General features: G+C 39.4%; 1 protein-coding gene across 1 annotated transcript; it reads left to right on the plus strand.

Moving 5' to 3' along the window:
* The first annotated feature begins 11381 nt into the window (after positions 1–11381).
* S100Z (S100 calcium binding protein Z) lies at positions 11382–15255 on the plus strand. Its single transcript, XM_004466560.4, has 2 exons — positions 11382–11578; positions 14309–15255. The coding sequence occupies exons 1-2, from the start codon at positions 11438–11440 to the stop codon at positions 14474–14476; spliced, it is 309 nt and encodes a 102-aa protein (XP_004466617.1). The 5' UTR covers positions 11382–11437; the 3' UTR covers positions 14477–15255.
* The last annotated feature ends 4279 nt before the right edge of the window (positions 15256–19534 follow it).

Raw genomic sequence — 19534 nt, forward strand, 5'->3', positions numbered from 1 at the left:
GTAAATTATGATAAAGGACAGGAAATGGCTTTCTCACCACAGTGGCTACCATACCCCACTACTGCAGCAGGCCACCTTGGGTGCAGCCCCTGGCAGGCTCACTAGTGACTGAGAGGGACATAATAATCCTCTTCCCAAGACCGGGGCTGCGCCCAGCTGATCTCCAACCACAGCTTTTGGTGAGCTGCTTTGGAATGCTGGGGGCCTACCTCTGAAGGCAGCCACTGTTTCAATTTGCACTGGGCAAAGATGGGGCGGGGAGGGTCAGCTTTTTTCACCTTTCCAGACAGGGTGGCAGCGGAGAAGAATTAAAGCCACTGTGCTTCCTCAGGGCTGTGGGTTACAGTTAGTTGAAGGGCTGCATTTGATGGGCAGGGCAGGAATGCGCAGCTTTGGGGAGTATCAGAGAAGCTTTTGGTGCCCTTCCTGGTCCCTTCCCCAGGGTAGTTAGCAGCTGGTCTGTGCCCCTTCATGGGCCCCTGGCCCTGGTTTGGCTGGCTGGGAAGTTCTCTAGGGTGCACCCCTCCTCCCACGATTTGCACTTCAGGCAAAAGCAGCGTGAGACAAGGAAAGAGATGTAAAAAAACTAGAGGGGAATGGATGTAGCTCAAGAACCTGCTTCCCAGGAACACGGTCCCTGGTTAGATCCCTGGTACCTCCTAAAAACAAACAAACAAACTCTCATTAAGGAGCAGATGTAGCTCAGTGGTTGAGTGCCTGCTTCTCATGTATGTGTTCATTTTCTGGTACCTCTTAAAAGAAACAAAAACTGTAGAAAAGGACAATCTGTGGCAAAGTCCTGCCAGCTTCAAACATTTGGGAGTGGGAAGTCTGTCTCCTGGGAAACAGAGAGGACAACCAACTTCCTGTAAATTGGAGAACACCCAAACAACTAATAAAAAGACAGGGAAAACCCTGCACACTGCATTTGCCTTGCCACAGATCTTCCTGAAATAGGAGGACTGAAGTTCAGAAAAACTCTGTTTTTTAAGCATCCAGTCACAAAACCAAGAAAGAGACATCTCGGGAGGCAGGAGGGAGGGAAATTCCAGAATTAACATTTTGAACTATTAAAAAGTACAATATGCACCAAGAGCACAAGACAAACAAAGAAACAGGAAAGAATGGCCCATCTAAAGAAAGAGGACAAAAATCAAGAAATCACCACTGAAGAAGACAAGAATGAACATACCAAATAAAGCCTTTTTTAAAAATAGCTTAAAAATGCCAAGGAGATGAAAGAAACTACTGAGGAAGAACTAAACACTACCAGGAAAACAATGAAAGAGCAATATGAGAGCCTAAGTAAAGAGATAGAAAATTTAAAAAGGAACCAAACAGAACTGTTACTGTTAAGGACCACAATACCTGAAATGAAAAATGCTCAGGAGGGTTTCAAGAGCAGAATGGAACAGTCTGAAAAGTCAGTGAACTTGAAGACAAGACACTTGAAATAAGTCAGGCTGAGGAGAAAAATAAAAAAGAATTATAAAAGTGAGATAGCCTGAGCAAGTGTAGCTCAGTGGTTGAGCACCTGATTCCCATGTACAAGGTCTTGGGTTCAATTCAGGTCCCTCCTAAAAAAAAAAAAAAAAAAAACAAAACCAAAAAACCTAAGACTCCTCTGGGACACCATCAAGCACACCAATATATGCATTATGGGAGTCCCAGAAGGAGAGGAAAGAGAGGGACAGAAGGAATAGTCAAAGACATAATGACACAGAACTCCCAAAACTTAGGAAAAGACATGAATATGCACATCCAAGAAGTCCAGAGAACACCAAACAGGATAAACATGAAGGAAAATACACCTCATCATATACTGATCATACTATCAAATGTAAAGTACAAGAGGAGAGTTCTGAAAGCTGCAGGAGAAAAGCAACATGCTACATACAAGGGAGTTTCTATTAGATTAAGTGCCAATTTCTCATCAGAAACCAGCAAAAAGGCAGTGGATTGAAATACTTAAACTGCTGAAAGAAAACAACCGCCAGCTAAGAATTTAACAGCCAGCGGGACTTGCTTTCAAAATGAAGGAGAGGGAAGCGGCTGTGTCTCAATCAGTTGGGCTCTCGTCTACCATATGGGGGGCCCTGGGTTTGTGTCCCAGGGCCTCCTTGCGAAGGCAGGCTGGCCCGCATGTGTGGAGCGCCGCCTGGCCCACAAGCACAGTGGAGTGCTGACTCAGCAAGGTGACGTAATACAAGAGGGAGACAAGCAGGAACACAGAGGAGTGCGCAGTGAATGGACACGGAGAGCAGACAGCAAGCAAGCTGCAAGGGGGGAGGGGATATAAAAAATAAATAACAGACACAGAAGAACGCACAGCGAATGGACACAGAGCAGACAGCATGCAAAAAGCCGGGGGCGGGGGGGTAAAAAAAAAGTGAAGGAGAGATTAAGACATTCTTAGATAAGCAAAAGCTGAGGAAATTCATCACCATTAGACCTGGTAGCTAAAGGAAGTTCTTCAGACTGAAAGGAAATTACACTAGACCAGGAGTTCTTAACCAGGGGTCCATGGACCCCCAAGGGGTCAGATTTCAGGGGATCCATGAGCTTGAATTGAAAAAAATCAACTCGATTAGATGTCCAACATGATATGCGTATTGCCTTGTCAAATACTACAACACAGTTTAATGTTCTTATTCAAGATAAACAGTCTGCACATTGACATGTCTTTAAAAAATAAAATTTAACTTTCTATATTTTTGATGTATTGGATTATAATGTGTTAAGAAGCACATATGTTTAGTATTATATCCTCTTTTCTATTTTAGCAACTGTATTTCAATATATGTAGCTGATTTCCTTAGTAATTTTACTGTATGCATTTAAAAACATTATTCTTGTGGGGACATATTGGTGTGGGTATGATATTTATTAAATAATACACAGTATAGTGTGGACTTAGTATGATTTGATGGAGTATGTTCTGAGTGCTGTGGATAACTGCCGGCAAAATGTTGGTAAGGATGTCAGAGATGGTTTTATGATTGTTGGAAACTGAGGCAAGGTGGTCTCACAAAGAGAGACGTGCTGTTTCCTTGGCTATGCTTTTAACTAGGAATGCAGCAATTAAGTCTTTCAGGTCAACAGGACAAAGCTGTCCTGAGCAGGGAGAAATACAAGCAAACACACTTTGCATTTTGAAAGCTATACTAAATCTTTGTACTCTGAGATAAGTTCTTTAATTTACCAGTATTGTTAATGTGTAGCTACACTGCTTGTTATCTTGATAGCTTGAGTATATATAATGCCACTTGTAGAATATAAAGTTGTCTGAGGAGTCTCTACTCGCAGACCCCCGATCCCAGCTCTCTCTCTCTTTCTTTCTCTTTGTTTCCTTCTCCTTTTTCTCTTTCTTTCTTTCCTAATACCCTTTGGGTCCAAATCTACAAAATATGATGCCATGGGAAAACTTGAATTTCTAAATGTTTGCTGAAAATGACCATTTGAACAGATGTTGAAGTGTATTGAAATTGCAGTATATTAAATCACGTGCTGAAATTATGTGGAAGTTGTAAAACATAATTTTGAATAATCCTAAAATTTAATTTAAAACAATCTGCTGCTACCTTCTGAAAAGGGTCCATAGTTTTCTCCTGACTGGCAAAGGCGTCTGTGGAACAAAAAAGGTTAAGAATCTCTGTACTAGACAGTGGTTCAAAGCAGCAAAAAGAAATGAAGACCCACAGTAAAGGATTATTTGGGTAATTATAAATGCCAGTAATATTGTAGAGTATTGTTTGATATATAATTCCATGTCTTCCTACAGAGGCTAAATTGCAAAGGCATACAAATAATGATAAATCTATGCTTTTGGACCTACAATGTACAAAGATATAAGTGTAACAAGTACAAAAAAAAAGTGTGGGACAGAGGAGTATAGAAAAAGTCTATGTGCGTGTTACTAAAGTTAAATTGGTATCAAAACGAACATGATTGTTAACTACATGCTGTCTTCAAGAGAGTTGTATAAAATTCAGAGATAAAAGTAGCTTGAAAGTGACAGGCTGGAAAAAATATACCATGCAAGTAGAAATCAAAAGAGATATCAGATAATATCAGATAATTATCAGATAATATCAGATAAAAGACTTTAAGTCAGAAAGAGTCATGAGAGGCAAAGATGGTCATTACATACTGATAAAGGAGACACTTCAATAGGAAGATGTAACAATTATAAATATATATGTACCTAACAGCAGAGCCCAAAATATTTGAAGCAAATACTGAGAGATTTGAAAGGAGAAATTGTCAGGTCTACATTAATAGTGCAGACTTTAATGTACACACTCAATAGAGCATCTAGTCAGAAGATCAGCTAGGAAATACAAGACTTGAATGATACTCTAAACCAACTAGACCTAACAAACATACGTAGAACACTTAACCCAACAACAGAATACACATTCTTCTAAAGAGCACATGAATCATTCTCTAAGATAGACTATATGTTAGTTCACAAAACAAGTGTAATAAATTTTTTAAAAAAGAAATCATACTATGTATATTCTCCAACCACAACAGAATGAAGCTAGAAGAGGGAGAAATGGAAATTTTGCAATTATGTGGAAATTAAACTGTATACTCTTTGTATGTGTGTGTGTGTGGCTTTTATAAAAGGTATTTATTTGGGGTAGGTGTCCACAGTTACCAGCCCATAAAGCATAAGTTAAACAATACACTCTTAAACAACAAAGGGTTTAAGAGGAAATCGGAAATGAAATTAGGAAATACCCTGGGGCAAAGGAAAGTGAAAATACAACATACCAAAGCTTTGTGCTGCAGTGAAGGCAGTGCTGAGAGGGAAATCACCAGTGCTAAATACTTACATTAAAAAAGAAGAAAGGCTTCCAATCAGAGACCTAATCTCAAGACCATAAAAACTAGAAAAAGAAGAGCAAACTAAACCCAAAGTGAGCAGAGGGAAGGAAATAACAAAAATTAGAAGATAGATAAATGAAATTGAAAACAAAAATAAAACAGTAGAATCAACAAAACCAAATGTTAGTTCTTAGAAAAGGTCAATAAAAACAGACAAGCCTTTGGCTAGACTGATGAGGAAAAAAAAGGAGGATATAAATAACAAAAATCAGAAATGATATAGTGGACATTACTACTGACACTGCTGAAATAAAAGGCACTGTAAGAGAACACTACAAACAACTTTATTTTTAATAAATAACAATTTTATTTATTATATGCCAATAAATTGGAAAACCTAGATGAAATGGACAAATATTTAGAAATACGCAAAGTACCTACTCAGTCGACTCAAGAAGAAATAGAAGATCCAACAAACCAATTACTGGTAGAGAGATTGAATCAGTTATCAAAACCCTCCCAACAAAGAAAAGCTCAGGACCAGATGGTTTCATAGGGTAATTCTACCAAACATTCCAAGAAGAGTGAACACCAATTCTGCTCAAACTCTTACAAAAAATTCAGGAGGAGGGAATACTCCCTAATTTATTCTACGAGGCCAGCATCACCTTTATATCAAAGCTGGATAAAGATACCACAAGAAAAGAAAACCACAGACCAACATCTCTTGGGAATATAGATGCAAAAAATCCTCAATAAAATACTAGCAAACCAAATCCAATAGTGTATTATACCATGATCAGTGGGATTTGTCCCTAGTGTGCTAGATTAGTTCAACAAAAAATCAATTAATATAATATACCACATTAATAGAATGAAGGAAAATAGCCACATGAGCATCTCAATTGATACAGAAAAGGGTCTTGACAAAATTCAGCACTCCTTGATAAAAACACTTAGAAAACCAGGATTGGAAGGAAATTTCCTCAACATGATAAAGGGCAAACATGGAAAGCTCACAGCTAACTTCCTACTTAATGGTGAAAGACTGAAAGCTTTCCCTATAAGATCAGGAACAAGACAAGGATGCCCACTGTCACCACTCTTATTCAACCTTGTACTGGAAGTCCTTGCCACAACTATTAGGCAAGAAAAAGAAGTAGATATCCAAATTGGAAAGAAGTAAAACTTTCCCTATTTGCAGATGATATGACCCTATGTATAGAAAATCCTGAAAAATCCACAACAAAATTCCTAGAGCTAATAAATGAATTGAGCAAAGTGATGGGGTACAAGATTAACATGCAAAAATCAGTAACTTTTCTATACACAAACAATGAACAATCAGAAGAATAAATCAAGAAAAAAAATTTCATTCTCAATAGTAACTAAGAGAATCAAATATCTAGGAATAAATCTAACCAAGGATGTAAAGGCCTTGTACACAAAAAACTACAAAGCATTGTTTAAAGAAATTAAAGAAGTTTTAAATAAATGGAAGGATAGTTTGTGATCATGGATTGGAAAACCAAGTAATACCTAAAGCAATTTATAGATTCAAGGCAATCCCAATCAAAATTCCCACAATCTTCTTTGCTGGAATGGAAAAGACAATCTTCAAATTTATATTGAAGAGTAAGGGACCCCTAATAGCTAAAGCCATCTTGAAAAAGTAGAAGTGGGAGGACTCACACTCCCTGATCTTAAAACTTATTACAAAGTCACAGTAATCAAAACAGTATATTACAGAAATATGGATCTATAGAATTGAATTGAGAGTTCAGAAAACAAAACAACCCTCACCTTTATGGCCAACTTATCTTTGATAAGGGGGCAAAGACCATTCAATGGGCAAAGAATAGTCTCTTCAACAAATAGTGCTGGGAAACCTGGAACTCCATTTGCAAAAAAAATAAGAAAATTAAAAAGTAGGAGGACCCCTACCTCATACCCTGTACAAAAATCAACTCAAAATGGATCAAAGACCTACATATAAGAGGTAGAACAATCAAACCCTTAGAAGAAAATTTAGGGAAATATCTTCAGGACCTTGTGTTAGGCAATGGTTTTGAGATTTTATACCCAAAGCACCAAAGGACAAAAGGAAAAATAGGTAAATGAAACCTCATCAAAATTTAAAAATTTTGTGCCTCAATGGACTTTATGATGAAAGCAAAAATAGAACCTACTCAATGTGAGAAATATTTGGAATTCACATATCTAATAAAGGCTTAATATCCAGAAAATATTTTTAAAATCCTATAACTCAATAATAAGACAAAACAAACCAATTTTAAAATGGGCAAATGACTTCACTGGACTTCTCTCCAAAAAAGATATACAAATGGCCAGAAATCAGATGAAAAGATGCTCATCATCATTAGCCATCAGGAAAATGCAATTCAAAACCATAATGAGATACCATTTCATACCCATAAATGACTGCTATTAATAAAAACAAAAAGTAGGTGTTGAAGAGGATGCAGACAAATAGGAACACTCATTCATTGCTGGTGGCAATGTAAAATGGTGCAGCCACTGTAGGAGATAGTTTAGCAGTTCCTCATAAATCCAAGTACAGAATTACCATATGACCTGGCAATCCTACTACTAGGTATATACCCAAAAGAATTGAAAGCAGGGACATGAACAGATATTTGCACACTGATGTTCATAGCAGCATTATTCACAATTGGCAAAAGATGGAAGCAATCCAAGTGTCCATCAACCAATGAATGGATAAATAAAATATGTCATATACTTACAACGGAATATTATTCAGGAGTTAAAAAGGAATGAAGTCCTGATACATGCAACAATGAGGATGAACCTTGAAGACATCATGTTAAGTGAAATGAACAGACACAAAAGAAGAAATATTTTATGATTTCATGTATTTGAAATAATTAAATAAGTAAACTCATAGACTCTAATCTAGAATATAGGGTACCAGAGGACAGTATGGAAATAAGGATGGGAAATTAAGGCTTTAAATGTACAGGGTCCTATTTGGAATGATGGAAATATTTGGTAAGGAATGGTGGTGATGGTAGTACAACATTGTGAATGCAGTTAGCAGCACTGAAATATATATATCTGAATGTGAATAGAAGGGTAAATGTTAGAGTGTCTATATGGTAACAGAATAAAAATTTTTTAAAAATCCATGGAACTACACTATACCGTGTACCCTAAGTTAAACTATTGGCCTTCGTTAATAGCACAATTATAAAAATGTGCAATAATTAATTGTTACAAATATTCCATACCAATGCAAGGTGTTGTTGATGGGTTGGTATATGAGAATCCTGTATTTTATGCACGATTATTCTGTAAACCCACAACTTCTCTAATAAAGAAAGAAAACATACAGTGGATACTGGTATATTTCGATCCTGTTTGTGTGTTGTTATATTTAAAGATACAAATATACATTTTTTTCAGTAAACATAACTGACACATACATATCACTTACTATGTTCCAGGCACATATTTTAACCCAATCGTTCCTATTGTGTAGATACTGCTGTTATTCCCATTTATACAGATTGGGAAACTGATGCACAGAGTGATAATTGACTAGCCCAGTATCACACGACTAGTTAGTGGCAGAGGTGAGAGTTAAAGCTAGGCAGTCCATTCTGTTAACCACCTGGATACTGACTCTTACAAAGGAAAATGATAACCAAGAGAGACCAGGTTGTTATTTTACCTTCTGCATTATTACTTTAATAATAAAACTCTAATTAAAGAATTTGGGGATGATTGGGCTTTAGGTATCTGGTGAGAACTCGCTGGTGACCCTGCAGAGAGGTTTCAGTGCCTCGGCCAGGCTGGTGAGGGGAGGAGGTCAGGCTGGTGGAGACGTCCTGCCAGGCTTGGTGAAAGGACACAAGGAGGTCCTGACTCTTCCCATACAATGAAATTTTGGTCCTGAGATGTCAGGCAGCATTTGAAAGCACAATGGCCAACTTCTGGCTTTGGTTTTTCCAGGGATTCTTTTTTCTTTATCAGTGTCTCTCAGAAATCCCCCCCCCTTCTGGATTCCTACTCATACAGCTGCTTTGGCTTTCTTCTGCTCAACTTTTTGAATAGCTAATATACTCCTCCAATTATTACTGGATTCTATCTAGGTTCTTGACTATGCTGCAGAAATGAATTTCAAGAGCACGTCAGGTGAGTTAGGTCAGTAATTTATTCAGGTAGGGAGGAAAGAGAAATAGGAGAAAATAACAGAAAATAACAGAGCAGGGGTCCCTGGTAGTGAGGAAGGGGATGAAAAGGGATGAAAAGGGCTGATTTACAAGCTATAATTCCCCATTATAGATTGTAAGTCCCCAGGGTTACTTGCGTGGCCACATGGCAGAGGAAAAATGGTGACAGTGGCGTACAACGGGCAGGGCAAGTCTGCAGGCAAGAGAGTAAGGTGACAGAGAGCACTCAAGCCTCGTGGTTTGCTTTTAAATTGCTAATTATTCCACCCTCCACCCCTTTGCTAATGGAAGGGGCTCCAGCTATTTGTTGTTTGAATTACCCCCCCCAGCAATCCCTTAGTGAGGACCCAATGATAAAGTGCCTAGAGAACATCCGGGCTTTTCCCTGTTCCCAGGAAGGCGTCTTTGTTCTAGGTAGCAGAATCCCGGGGGTAGGGGTCCTCCAGCACCATCTTGGGGGTTTCTGATGTCCATGTGGGCTCCTTGTCAGGTTCCAGATCTGTCTGTTAAATCCCTGTCTTATTAACCTGCTTCACAACTGACAAGTTGAAAGCTGTTAAAAAGGCTCAAATAAGAAGTCTTGCTCCCCCCTCCTCCCCACCTCCCCTTCACTCCCTGCCACTTCTTGCTTTACATGTTCTTGTGCCTCCTTTCAGGAATTCTTTAAGCAAGGACAAGCATATACACACATACAGTCTTGATGTGGGCTATGGGTGGCAGGCTCTTTGTCTCTTCAGAGATAACCTAAACTATCTGTGACTTGTGGGTGTGGGATGATGAAAGGTTGCAGTCCTGCCCTTGGTGAGCAGGAGACAGTTTAACAATGCAAGGTCTATAAACTTTAAGTATTCAGGGGAAATGCAAAGCAAATATGCTAAAAGCTTATCGAATGCCTGAGGTCCATGCTAAAAGCTTACTAAGATGTGGAAATATATGCTAATTCAAGCCTATTGAGAACTGAAACAAAAGGACCATTTGGCCTTTCCTCTCTATAAAAGGGACTAAAAAATCTTGTTCGGGGCTCAGGATTCAAACAGAAAGTTCCTGAGTCCGGCCGGCCGTCAATAAACCATTTTTCCTTCTCAAAATCATTCCTGAGTCCTGGCCTCTCTATACTCAAGTAATTGAACTTCTCTCAAATTCTACAACAGTCTTACTTTTCTTCCTTTTGTGCATAGTCAGGATCACTGTTTTGTACTTTTCTTAATCAGCACAAGGATAGCCTCCTCATTCTTTTTTTTTTTTTAAAGATTTATTTATTTTCCCCCCTTCCCCGCTCCTGCCCTGCTGTTTTTGCTGTGTGATCATCTGTATCTATTTCTCGTTTGTCTTCTCTTCTCATTTTCTCTCCTATAGGATTCACTGGGGTTCAATCCTGAAGACTCCTGATGTGGAAAAAGGTCCCCTATCAATTGTGCCACCTCAGTTCCTGCTGTCTGCTGCACTTCACCTTGACTTTCTCCTTGTCTCTCTTTTGATGTGTCATCATCTTGCTGCAGGACTCGCTCACGTGGGCACTGGCTCCCTGCGCAGGCGGGCGTTCTCTTCTTTTTCACCAGGAGGCCCCAGGGATCAAATCTGGGCCCTCCCATAAGGTAGGGGGAAGCCCTAGCACCTGAGCCACACCCACTTCCCTCCTCACATTCTTTTTTACAGCACAACTGCCCCTGGGTTATTCTGCTCTGAGCACGTTCCCACAAATGCTTTGCTGAGGAGCCTCCAGGTTTGAACTAGGACTTCTCCACTTCCCTATTTTTTTTCACCTCTCTATTTTTAGAGCTCTTCCCAGTCATCAACTTCCTAGCAACTCCCAGAATGAAGGGATAAGTGAGGATTTCCTCTCTCCCCCTCTTGGCCTAATCAAATGCCCGCCAAGGGCTCCAGCCCTTCCTCAGTGCCCCAGGGGGTGGCAGCTCACACCTGTTCCTTCTGGTGATGAAAAACAGGCGCAGAGGCTCCTCCGTTTAAATCTCTTGTCACTGGTAATTTTCATCTTCTAAGGGAACAGGTGTGCTGGGTGGAACCCAGGTATCAAAGCTTGTAGATTAATTGTAAACACCTATTGACAGAGTCCTGTATTGGCTGAACAGGTAGGAAGTTTATTTTTTTTACATATGTGTTTCAAAATGACTCTGTACTTGTTGTCAGGTACTAACCTAGTAGGGGCCAGGAGGAAGAGTTGTAAAGGTCTCCTTTGCAGTTTGTCCCAGAGTGGGCAGAACACGTTCTTTAACCGAAGGTTGTACGGTTTAACAACAATTACCTGCGCAGCGGGATGATCAGGGGATTCCCTTTTAATGAAAGTGTTCACGTTTCCCCTTTTGAACAAGTGTTTTCTCCTGGACTTCGGTGGTCTGCTCTGCCCCCGGAGCAGTCGTTCGGCTGCCAACATGCCCACCCAGCTGGAGATGGCCATGGACACCATGATCAGAATCTTCCACAAGTACTCTTGCAAGGAAGGCGACAGATTCAAGCTCAACAAGGGGGAGCTGAAAATGCTCCTGCAGCAAGAGCTCACTGAATTTCTCACGGTGAGTCCCACTTTTCTGTCCTACTCAGTTGGAGGTGGATGAGGTACGGCTTCAGGCTTGACGTACATAGTCTCCTAAGATTATGTCACAAAAACAATATAATTTAAAGTGAGGTTAAGATGCATGGGAAACGAAGACTAAAGACCTTTGTTTTCCAAGTATATAGGCAGGTGCACTTTTCAATTACCTGTGGGTACAGTTTTCAAGTGTTAAAAATCCTATTTGTGGCTTTCATCAATGATGCAACATTCTGGTGCAGCAATCACAGATAGAGCTAGTTATACCAAGAGCTGTATCCAGCGGTCTGTAAATTAATATTGTGTATGGGGCCAGAAATTAGCCTGGGGTGTTTTATGTTGAGGTGGCAAGTTTTCTAGTGAGCGTTTTACCAGCCAAGCACAGGCTGACTGGGATCGGAGGCAAGGTTGTGTGTGGCATGTTAGCCAGTGATGAGACCACTTAGGTAGCAAATAGAGTCACCTCAAAATAGCGAGGGGCTCAATAAATCTATGCATGCAGCCTCAGAGTGGGAGTGTTTCGGTCTCCTCTAAGGAAAACACTTGACGCTGATATTTTTGTGAGGGATGAAACGGGGTCCCTGTTATGGGACGAGTGGGGTCCCTGTTGCAGGACGAGAGGTGTCTCGTTGTGGGACGAGCGGGGTCCCTGTTGCAGGACGAGTGGGGTCCCATTGTGGGACGAGAGGGGTCCCTGGCGTGGGGAAGAAAGCCTCGTATGGCCGCTGAGGCTTCCCTCGGGGGCTCCGAAGGCGTGGAGGGCGCACGACCCAGGAAGGAGTCGCGGAGACAGGCTGATGGCACAAGTCTGGTTTATTCCGGAAGGGTACACACTTTTTATAGGGCTTAGGGTGGTGTAGAGGGTTCTGATTGGCTTAAGCTAAAGGCGACTTGTGGTTGGTTGCCATAAGCAGTTACTAGGGACGGGGGCAGATATCAGGTTAGCTCTGCTATCTATAGGGACGGGGATTGGTTGGGGACTGCATGGAGAGATTTGATAGGTGCGGGCGGGTACTGCTTTCTGATAGGTGATTGTAAGCGGTTGCTAGGCAGAGGGCAGGCGGAGAGGTTAGGAATGGGGGAGGGGAAAGGGGAAGTGAGAGCCGACCAGATGTTAGGCTAGGCGGGAGATAGTGGGAGGCGCCCGTTATTGATGTATCTTGCCCGGGTAGGCTGAGGGCGCTTCGCCCGTACCAGGCTGAGGGCGTGGTCGCCCGTTCCAGCCACCCTGAACTGCGGCTTCAGGCTGTGCACACGCCTGCTGCTGGGTCGGCTTAGCAACGGTGGCTCGCACTCCCACATTTTTGGAATTGCCTTGAATTGACCGTAGCACAACATGCTTCCCTTTATGGTGCTATTTTGCCCAAACCCTATATTAAAAAATGACAGCAATTATAATTATGATACTTTTTCCAGAAAAAATTATAATTTGAAAATTACAAAGTAATTCTTCATGATACCTTTTTATTGATCTGAGAAGTCTTCGAAACTGTTGTTTCAAAACAAAATACCATTTGGCTACTGTATTGTGTAGTATTGAAAATAAAAGGCTCAGTAGGTAAAAATTGACATAGTGATTTATACAAGTGAGGTTTACAGTTGTTTGGATTTTTTTTTACAGTTTTATTTATTTACCATCACCCCCATGGCTCCCTCATCTGTTTGCTTGTTGTTTTTGCTCATTGTTTGTGCTTGTCTGCTTGTTGTCTGTTTTTTTTTGTTGTTGTTGTTGTTTGTTTTTCCTTTAGGAGGCACGGGGAATCAAACCTGGGACCGCCCATGTGGGAGGTGGGCATTAAACTGCTTGAGCCACATCCACTTCCCTCACTGTTTTGATCAAGTTAATTTTGTTCATTTAAAATTTAAGTTTCCAATGATTTAATGAGAGGGCTTGGGGAATTCATAGAGGAAAGGAACTACTTTTGGAAACATTTCTTATCAGCCACTAATCGCTGGAGAAATGCATGCTTCATAGTCCCACACTTTCTGACTCCAGATCTACCCTAGGAAAAACTTACTTTACTTTCCACCAATATAATGTAGTCATCCTTCAGAAAGCTTGCCTTTATTGTGTGCCTGTTTTGTGTTAGGCATTGTGCTTAGTAGGGTTGCCAGATAAAATGCTGTATGTCCCATGCAATATTTGGGACATACTTATACTTAAAAATTATTCATTCTTTATCTGAAGTTCAAATGCATTGAGCATCCTGTATTTTTATCTTCTACATCTAACTACCCTGGTGCTAGGCGTTTTCAAAACCTGTGCTCAAGTATCCCCAGAATTTCCATTTTGCAAATAAGGAAATAACAAAAAAACATTAAGTGACTTGCTGACAGTCCCATGGTTGGCAAATGGTAGAGCTGCTATCTCTTTTTGGCTTCAAAGCCTCCCTCTTTCCTCCCAGTATCCTGGCCGTCCACCTGTCATGTCCTATAAATGCATTTTCAGCATCAGTAGTTCACTTGGATGAACTGTTGTTTGCTCTTCTAGGTCTTTGGGTCTGAGCAGGATTATGCGATGCTGGGGGCAGAGGGTTAAACTTCTTTAAATTTGTGCCTGGTACAAAACCACCTGAAAATATGCTCTTAGATACTGTCTTTAGATGCTAAAATGGAAATTAAAACTTTATTGTAAATAAAAAGAAGATGTAATTACAGTTTTCATTGTGAGCCTGACAGCCTGGGAGTTAGAAATTTTCTTTTATCCTTTTAGTGCCAAAAGGATCCGCAGTTGGTTGATAAGATCATGCAGGACCTGGATGCCAACAAGGACAATGAAGTGGATTTTAATGAATTCGTGGTGATGGTAGCAGCTCTGACGGTTGCTTGTAATGATTACTTTGTTGAACAATTGAAGAAAAAGGAAAGTAAAGATAAGTAGTAAGCTAATCTAAAGGCAGAAATATATCCTACATTATTTATTCAGTGTTCACATCTATACACACAGGAATACCATTCATAGATATAACATGCACATAATCGCTAGTGATGTTGAATGAGGTGTACCTTAAAATATCAACTTCAAATATTCTAAATCTTGTATGCCCTACCCGAAATTTTCCTATATTATTAAAGATGACATGCCTTTTCAAAAATCTGTCAAAAAGAGCATCACAAAATTGTAGCTATTTTCAAATGAGGCTGAAACTTAGAAAATTTCTAAGATCATTCATGATCCTGAAATTATATTTTGAACTTCTTATCCAGTTAAAGAAATCAACTGACATCCTACCCTTTCATGATTCTGCTTCAAACGGAAGCAGCTTTGCGGGGCTGGGAGTTGAAAGGCTGATAAACAGAAGCAGCGCTGGCTTTTTCAGAGTTGGACCAGGGAATGGCAGCCCCAGGGCCGGGTGCTCAAGCCGAGAGAGCTGAAGCAAGCAACTCTTGGGGGTTGGTCTATAAATACCCTCCCTTGCCCCTTGGGCAGGATATTTCCAAAGCATGTATTTTACACCATTTCCCAGGGCTTCCTTCTGGAGCGAAGCTTTGGGTCCCTGCTGGGAAGGCTGGCTGGATAAACGCCTTCATAGGCTACTTCCCCTTTTTGTCTCCCCATCCTGTTTCCTGCACCTCTCAAATAAACCACTTGTACTTAAATCCTCGTCTCGGGGTCTGTGAAAGATTCTTTGCAGAACTTTGAGAAAGAAAATGGTATGATTACACTTAGATTTTAAATGATTACCCTGGCCACAGAGAGGATGAGAATGGAAGAGTTAGGGGGCTGTGGCTAAGGTCTGGCTAGAAAACAGTGATGTCTGTGGCCAGAATTTCAGCAGAGGGGTGAAGAGCAGCAGCTGAATTTGTTAAATATTTTGGAGGTAGGACTGATGGGATATGCTGGTAGATTGGTAGTATAATGTCAGGTAAAGAGAGAGAGTCAGGATGATATAGCAGACACTGCCGTTTGCCTATTCATATATATCAGAACCTTCTCCCATATATCCGAACCCTGAATTGTGTAGGGTAGCAGTGTACCCAGCTAAAAAGCTATAGTTCCCAGTTCCTCTTAAACCTGGAAGTGTGCTGAGGGGAGCTTTTAGCAGTCGTGGAAAATAAGAGATAAGTAAAAAACGACTAGGATTTGGGGGAAAGTTTTGCTATTTTCTAAAGGCTCTATGACTTCAATTTTCTTAACTCCTTTCTTTTTATCTCCATTGGAATGTGGATGTGAGGGCTGGCAGTGGGGCTGCCTTCTTGCCACCATGAGGATAATGGAGAATAAAGACAGAGCCTGGGACATTGTTGCCATTGAAGAGCCACTGCATAGTCCTAATCTACCTGCCTCTGGTCCCTCTTGTTATGTGAGAAAACTAACCATAACCACCCTCTGGTTAAGCTGGATTCTGTCACATGCAGTCAAACACTGTCTTTAATATTTTTGGTCAAGCGAATGACGCAACTTACTAAGATGGGAAAGACTGAGGGAAGAATCATTTTGGAGTGAGGGAGTTGTGGAGAAACCATTAGCTCTGTTTGACAAGTCTATCAGACATTCAAGTGGAGATATCAAATAGGTAAATAGGCATTTGGATAAATAATTTAATCTAGAGCTCTGGGTAAACAAGGGGCTGGAGATACAGATTTGGGAGTCATTAGCATCTAGATCATATTAAATCCATGGGACCAAAGGAGATCCCTTGATCTTGAAGAGAATGTAAACAGAGAAGAACAAAGGTCCAATAGTTAGCTATCAGAAAAAGGAGGAGCCAGTGAATGATACTGCCAAGGCATAGCCAGGGAAATAGAAGGGAAACCAGAAGACTAGAGCCCTTCAGAAGCCTAGAGAAGAAAGTATTTGAAGAAAGAAAGGTGGCTTCCACTCAGAGGACAAGTAAGATGAGAAATGATCATTATTGACCATAAGACTTAGCAAGGTGGAGATTGTTAGTGACCTTGATAAGAGTCTGGTTTTGTTTGCAAAAGTGCCCATCTCCCTATGTGGCAGGCAGCAGGTGTTCAATAAATGCTTTTTTTAAAGGAACAAATAGAACCTGTGAACTGTGGGCTTGCAGTGCTAAGTCCATTTTTTTTCTTTAAATATAACTTAAAAAAAAAAAATCTCCCTCACACCATTTCTGAGCAGATAGGACAAGGAGAATTTAGAAGGCAGAGCATTCAAGAGAGGAAATGTTGTCCACGGCAGTTACTTATTCCTGTCTCTCACTCTCAAAAAGTTGGAAGAAAAAATTAGAAGGAAAAACTCAAATACATATTTTGGGTGTATTTTGGTTCTTTTTAAAAAATGATGGTACACTACCCGTGCAGGAGATCTGAACAGTTCTTAGGAGACTTTAGTTAAATTTTTAAAATTGTAATTAGGTCCAAAGTTTACATATTGTAAAATGGGTCACTGAAACATAAAAAGTAAACAATTTTTCTCATTCCTATGTCCTGTAAAGAAGGACATTCTCAACATAAGGAAGTAAATGGAAAAACAATATTCATTTCACAGTGTTTCTAAAAATCAATCAAAAGTGGGGAAAAACAATTTACGTCTCAAATTAGATTTCAAATGAGTAAGATTTACATGATGTAACAAAAGCTCCTTTCTAATAAAGGAAAGGCTTTCTTTTTGGTGCTAGGCACACACAGTATATTTGTAGGAAGCAAAACTGATTATTTCTTATGCCCAGAGGCACTAACCTTTGTGTTTGCTGGAGTTTAAATGAACTTTAAGCAACATTCAAGGCCCATCCCTGTATTAGCACATTCTGATGTTTGACATTTTCCCAGCATGATATTAAGAGCAGCTTATGGGAGATGATAACTTAGTTCTGCTTGGGACCCTGGACATGAGAGGTGGCTCACAATGCAAGCAGGTAGAAAGCCTTACGAAGAAAATAACAACCAAAAAACCCCAAACCCTTACATTTTTTAGGCAAATAAATTTTATTGATATATATTAATAAAGCATTAAATCCATCCAAAGTGTACATCAATAGTATTTGGTATAATCACATAGTTGTGCATTTATCACAGTAATCATTGTTGGAACATTTTCATTGTTTCAATAATAATAATAACAGACAGACAAAAAACACCTCATCACCTCTCAGTCTCTCTATGCTTCCCCTGCTATGCACAGCTACTATTGTGATTCTGTCTCTCTAGTTTATTTGTATTTATATTTTGTAAAAACAGTCTTATACATTTCACATAAAGTTTCACTAAGTTATACAGTCCCATGTTACATTTTTTAGCTTTCCTTCTAGTAATACACATGACCTTAGACTTTCCCTTTCAACCACTGTCATACCCATATAATAGCATTACTAGTTTGTAACACTATAATGTGCTTTCACCTTTTCTATTCATTTCCAAATATTAACACACATCATTTTTTAACCAATTCTGCACATGTTAACCCTCGGTTTTCCATTTTCTGAACTCATTCTATTTTCTGATGACTCATATTCAAGCTATTAACTCCATAAGATTACACAATATATTTAGTTCATAATAGTGCAGTCATACAATATTTGTCCTTTTGCATACGGCTTGCTTCACTCAACATAATGTCCTCCAGGTTCATCCATGTTGTCACATGCTTTATGACTTTGTCTTACAACTGTGTAATATTCCACTGTGTGTATATACCATAGTTTGTTTAACCATCCATCGGCTGATGGACGTCTGAGTTGTCTCTATCTTTTGGCAATTGTGAATAACACCTCTGTGAACATCAGTGTGCAGTGTGCAAATGTCGCTGCTCTCAGTTTTTCTGGGCATATACTCAGCAGTGGTATTACCAGGTCACATAGCAAATCTATATTCAACTTATTTAGCAACTTCCAAACAGTCCTCCACAGTGGCTGTATCATTCTACATTCCCACCAACGTGAATACGTGTTTCTATGTCTCTACATCCTCTCCAACACTTGTAGTTCTGTCTTTTTAATAGTGGCCATTCTAATAGGTGTGAGATGATATCTCATAGTTTTGATTTGCATTTCCAAATCGCTAATGATGCTGAACATTTTTTCATGTTTTCTTTCATCATTTGTATTTCTTCTTTGGACAATTGTCTATTCAAGTCTTTTGCCCATTTTTAAAAATTGGGTCATTTGTCTTTTATTGTTGAGTTGTATTATTGCTTTATATATCATGGATATTAAACATTTATCAGATATGTGGTTTCCATATATTTTCTCCCACTGAGTTGGCTGCCTTTTCAGCCTTTTGACAAAGTCCTTCAAGGCGCAAAAGTGCAAATCTTACATTTTAATAAAAAAAAACAACAGATTTCCCCCAAGTTTTTATTTTGAAAACTTTGAAACTACCTAGGTTCATCAGTTAACATTTGCCACATTTGCTTTCTCTCTCTCTCATTCTTTGCGTGTTTGTACATATGTGTATCTATATATCTATACTTTTCTCTGTACCATTTTTTGGTAATCTGCAGACATCATGATACTTCACCCCTAAATACTTTAGCACCCATCTCCTAAGAATGTCTTACATACCTATATTGCCTTTATCATTCCTTAATAAATTACTGACAATTTCATTAGATGACATTCTCAACTAATGTCTATATTCAAATATTCCCAATTGCTCTAACACTGTATTTTGAGCTATAAAAAAGATTCATTTGATATAAATCCTGCATAAAAAAGAAAAATGCTATAATTATTAAACTAAATTCATAGTAAGACCCTGAAAATGTAAGGAAACTGTTGCCATATTTAAAAATAGCAATATACTTAATAATAAATAGATTTTCCTAAAGCATCTTCCTTGAATCAGATATTTCAACCTTGTTCTACCAAATCAGAAACAAACAAACATTTTTTACTATAACTTTGTAGATTTACAAAAACATGCAGGAAGTACAAAGTTCTCATATTGTCCCTCACCCATATACACAGTTTTCCCTATTATTAGCATTGTGCATTAGTGTGGTACTTCTGTTACAATTCATGAAACAATATTATTG

The sequence above is a fragment of the Dasypus novemcinctus genome, chromosome 2 (genome assembly GCF_030445035.2).
Source record: "Dasypus novemcinctus isolate mDasNov1 chromosome 2, mDasNov1.1.hap2, whole genome shotgun sequence".
NCBI classification, from domain to species: domain Eukaryota; kingdom Metazoa; phylum Chordata; class Mammalia; order Cingulata; family Dasypodidae; genus Dasypus; species Dasypus novemcinctus.

Bases quoted from the DNA above. Each gene is read 5' to 3' on its own strand.
- S100Z (XM_004466560.4), top strand. From the start codon at position 11,438: ATGCCCACCCAGCTGGAGATGGCCATGGACACCATGATCAGAATCTTC. The intron at 11,579-14,308 runs GTGAGTCCCACT...TTATCCTTTTAG, and splicing joins AGCTCACTGAATTTCTCACG to TGCCAAAAGGATCCGCAGTT.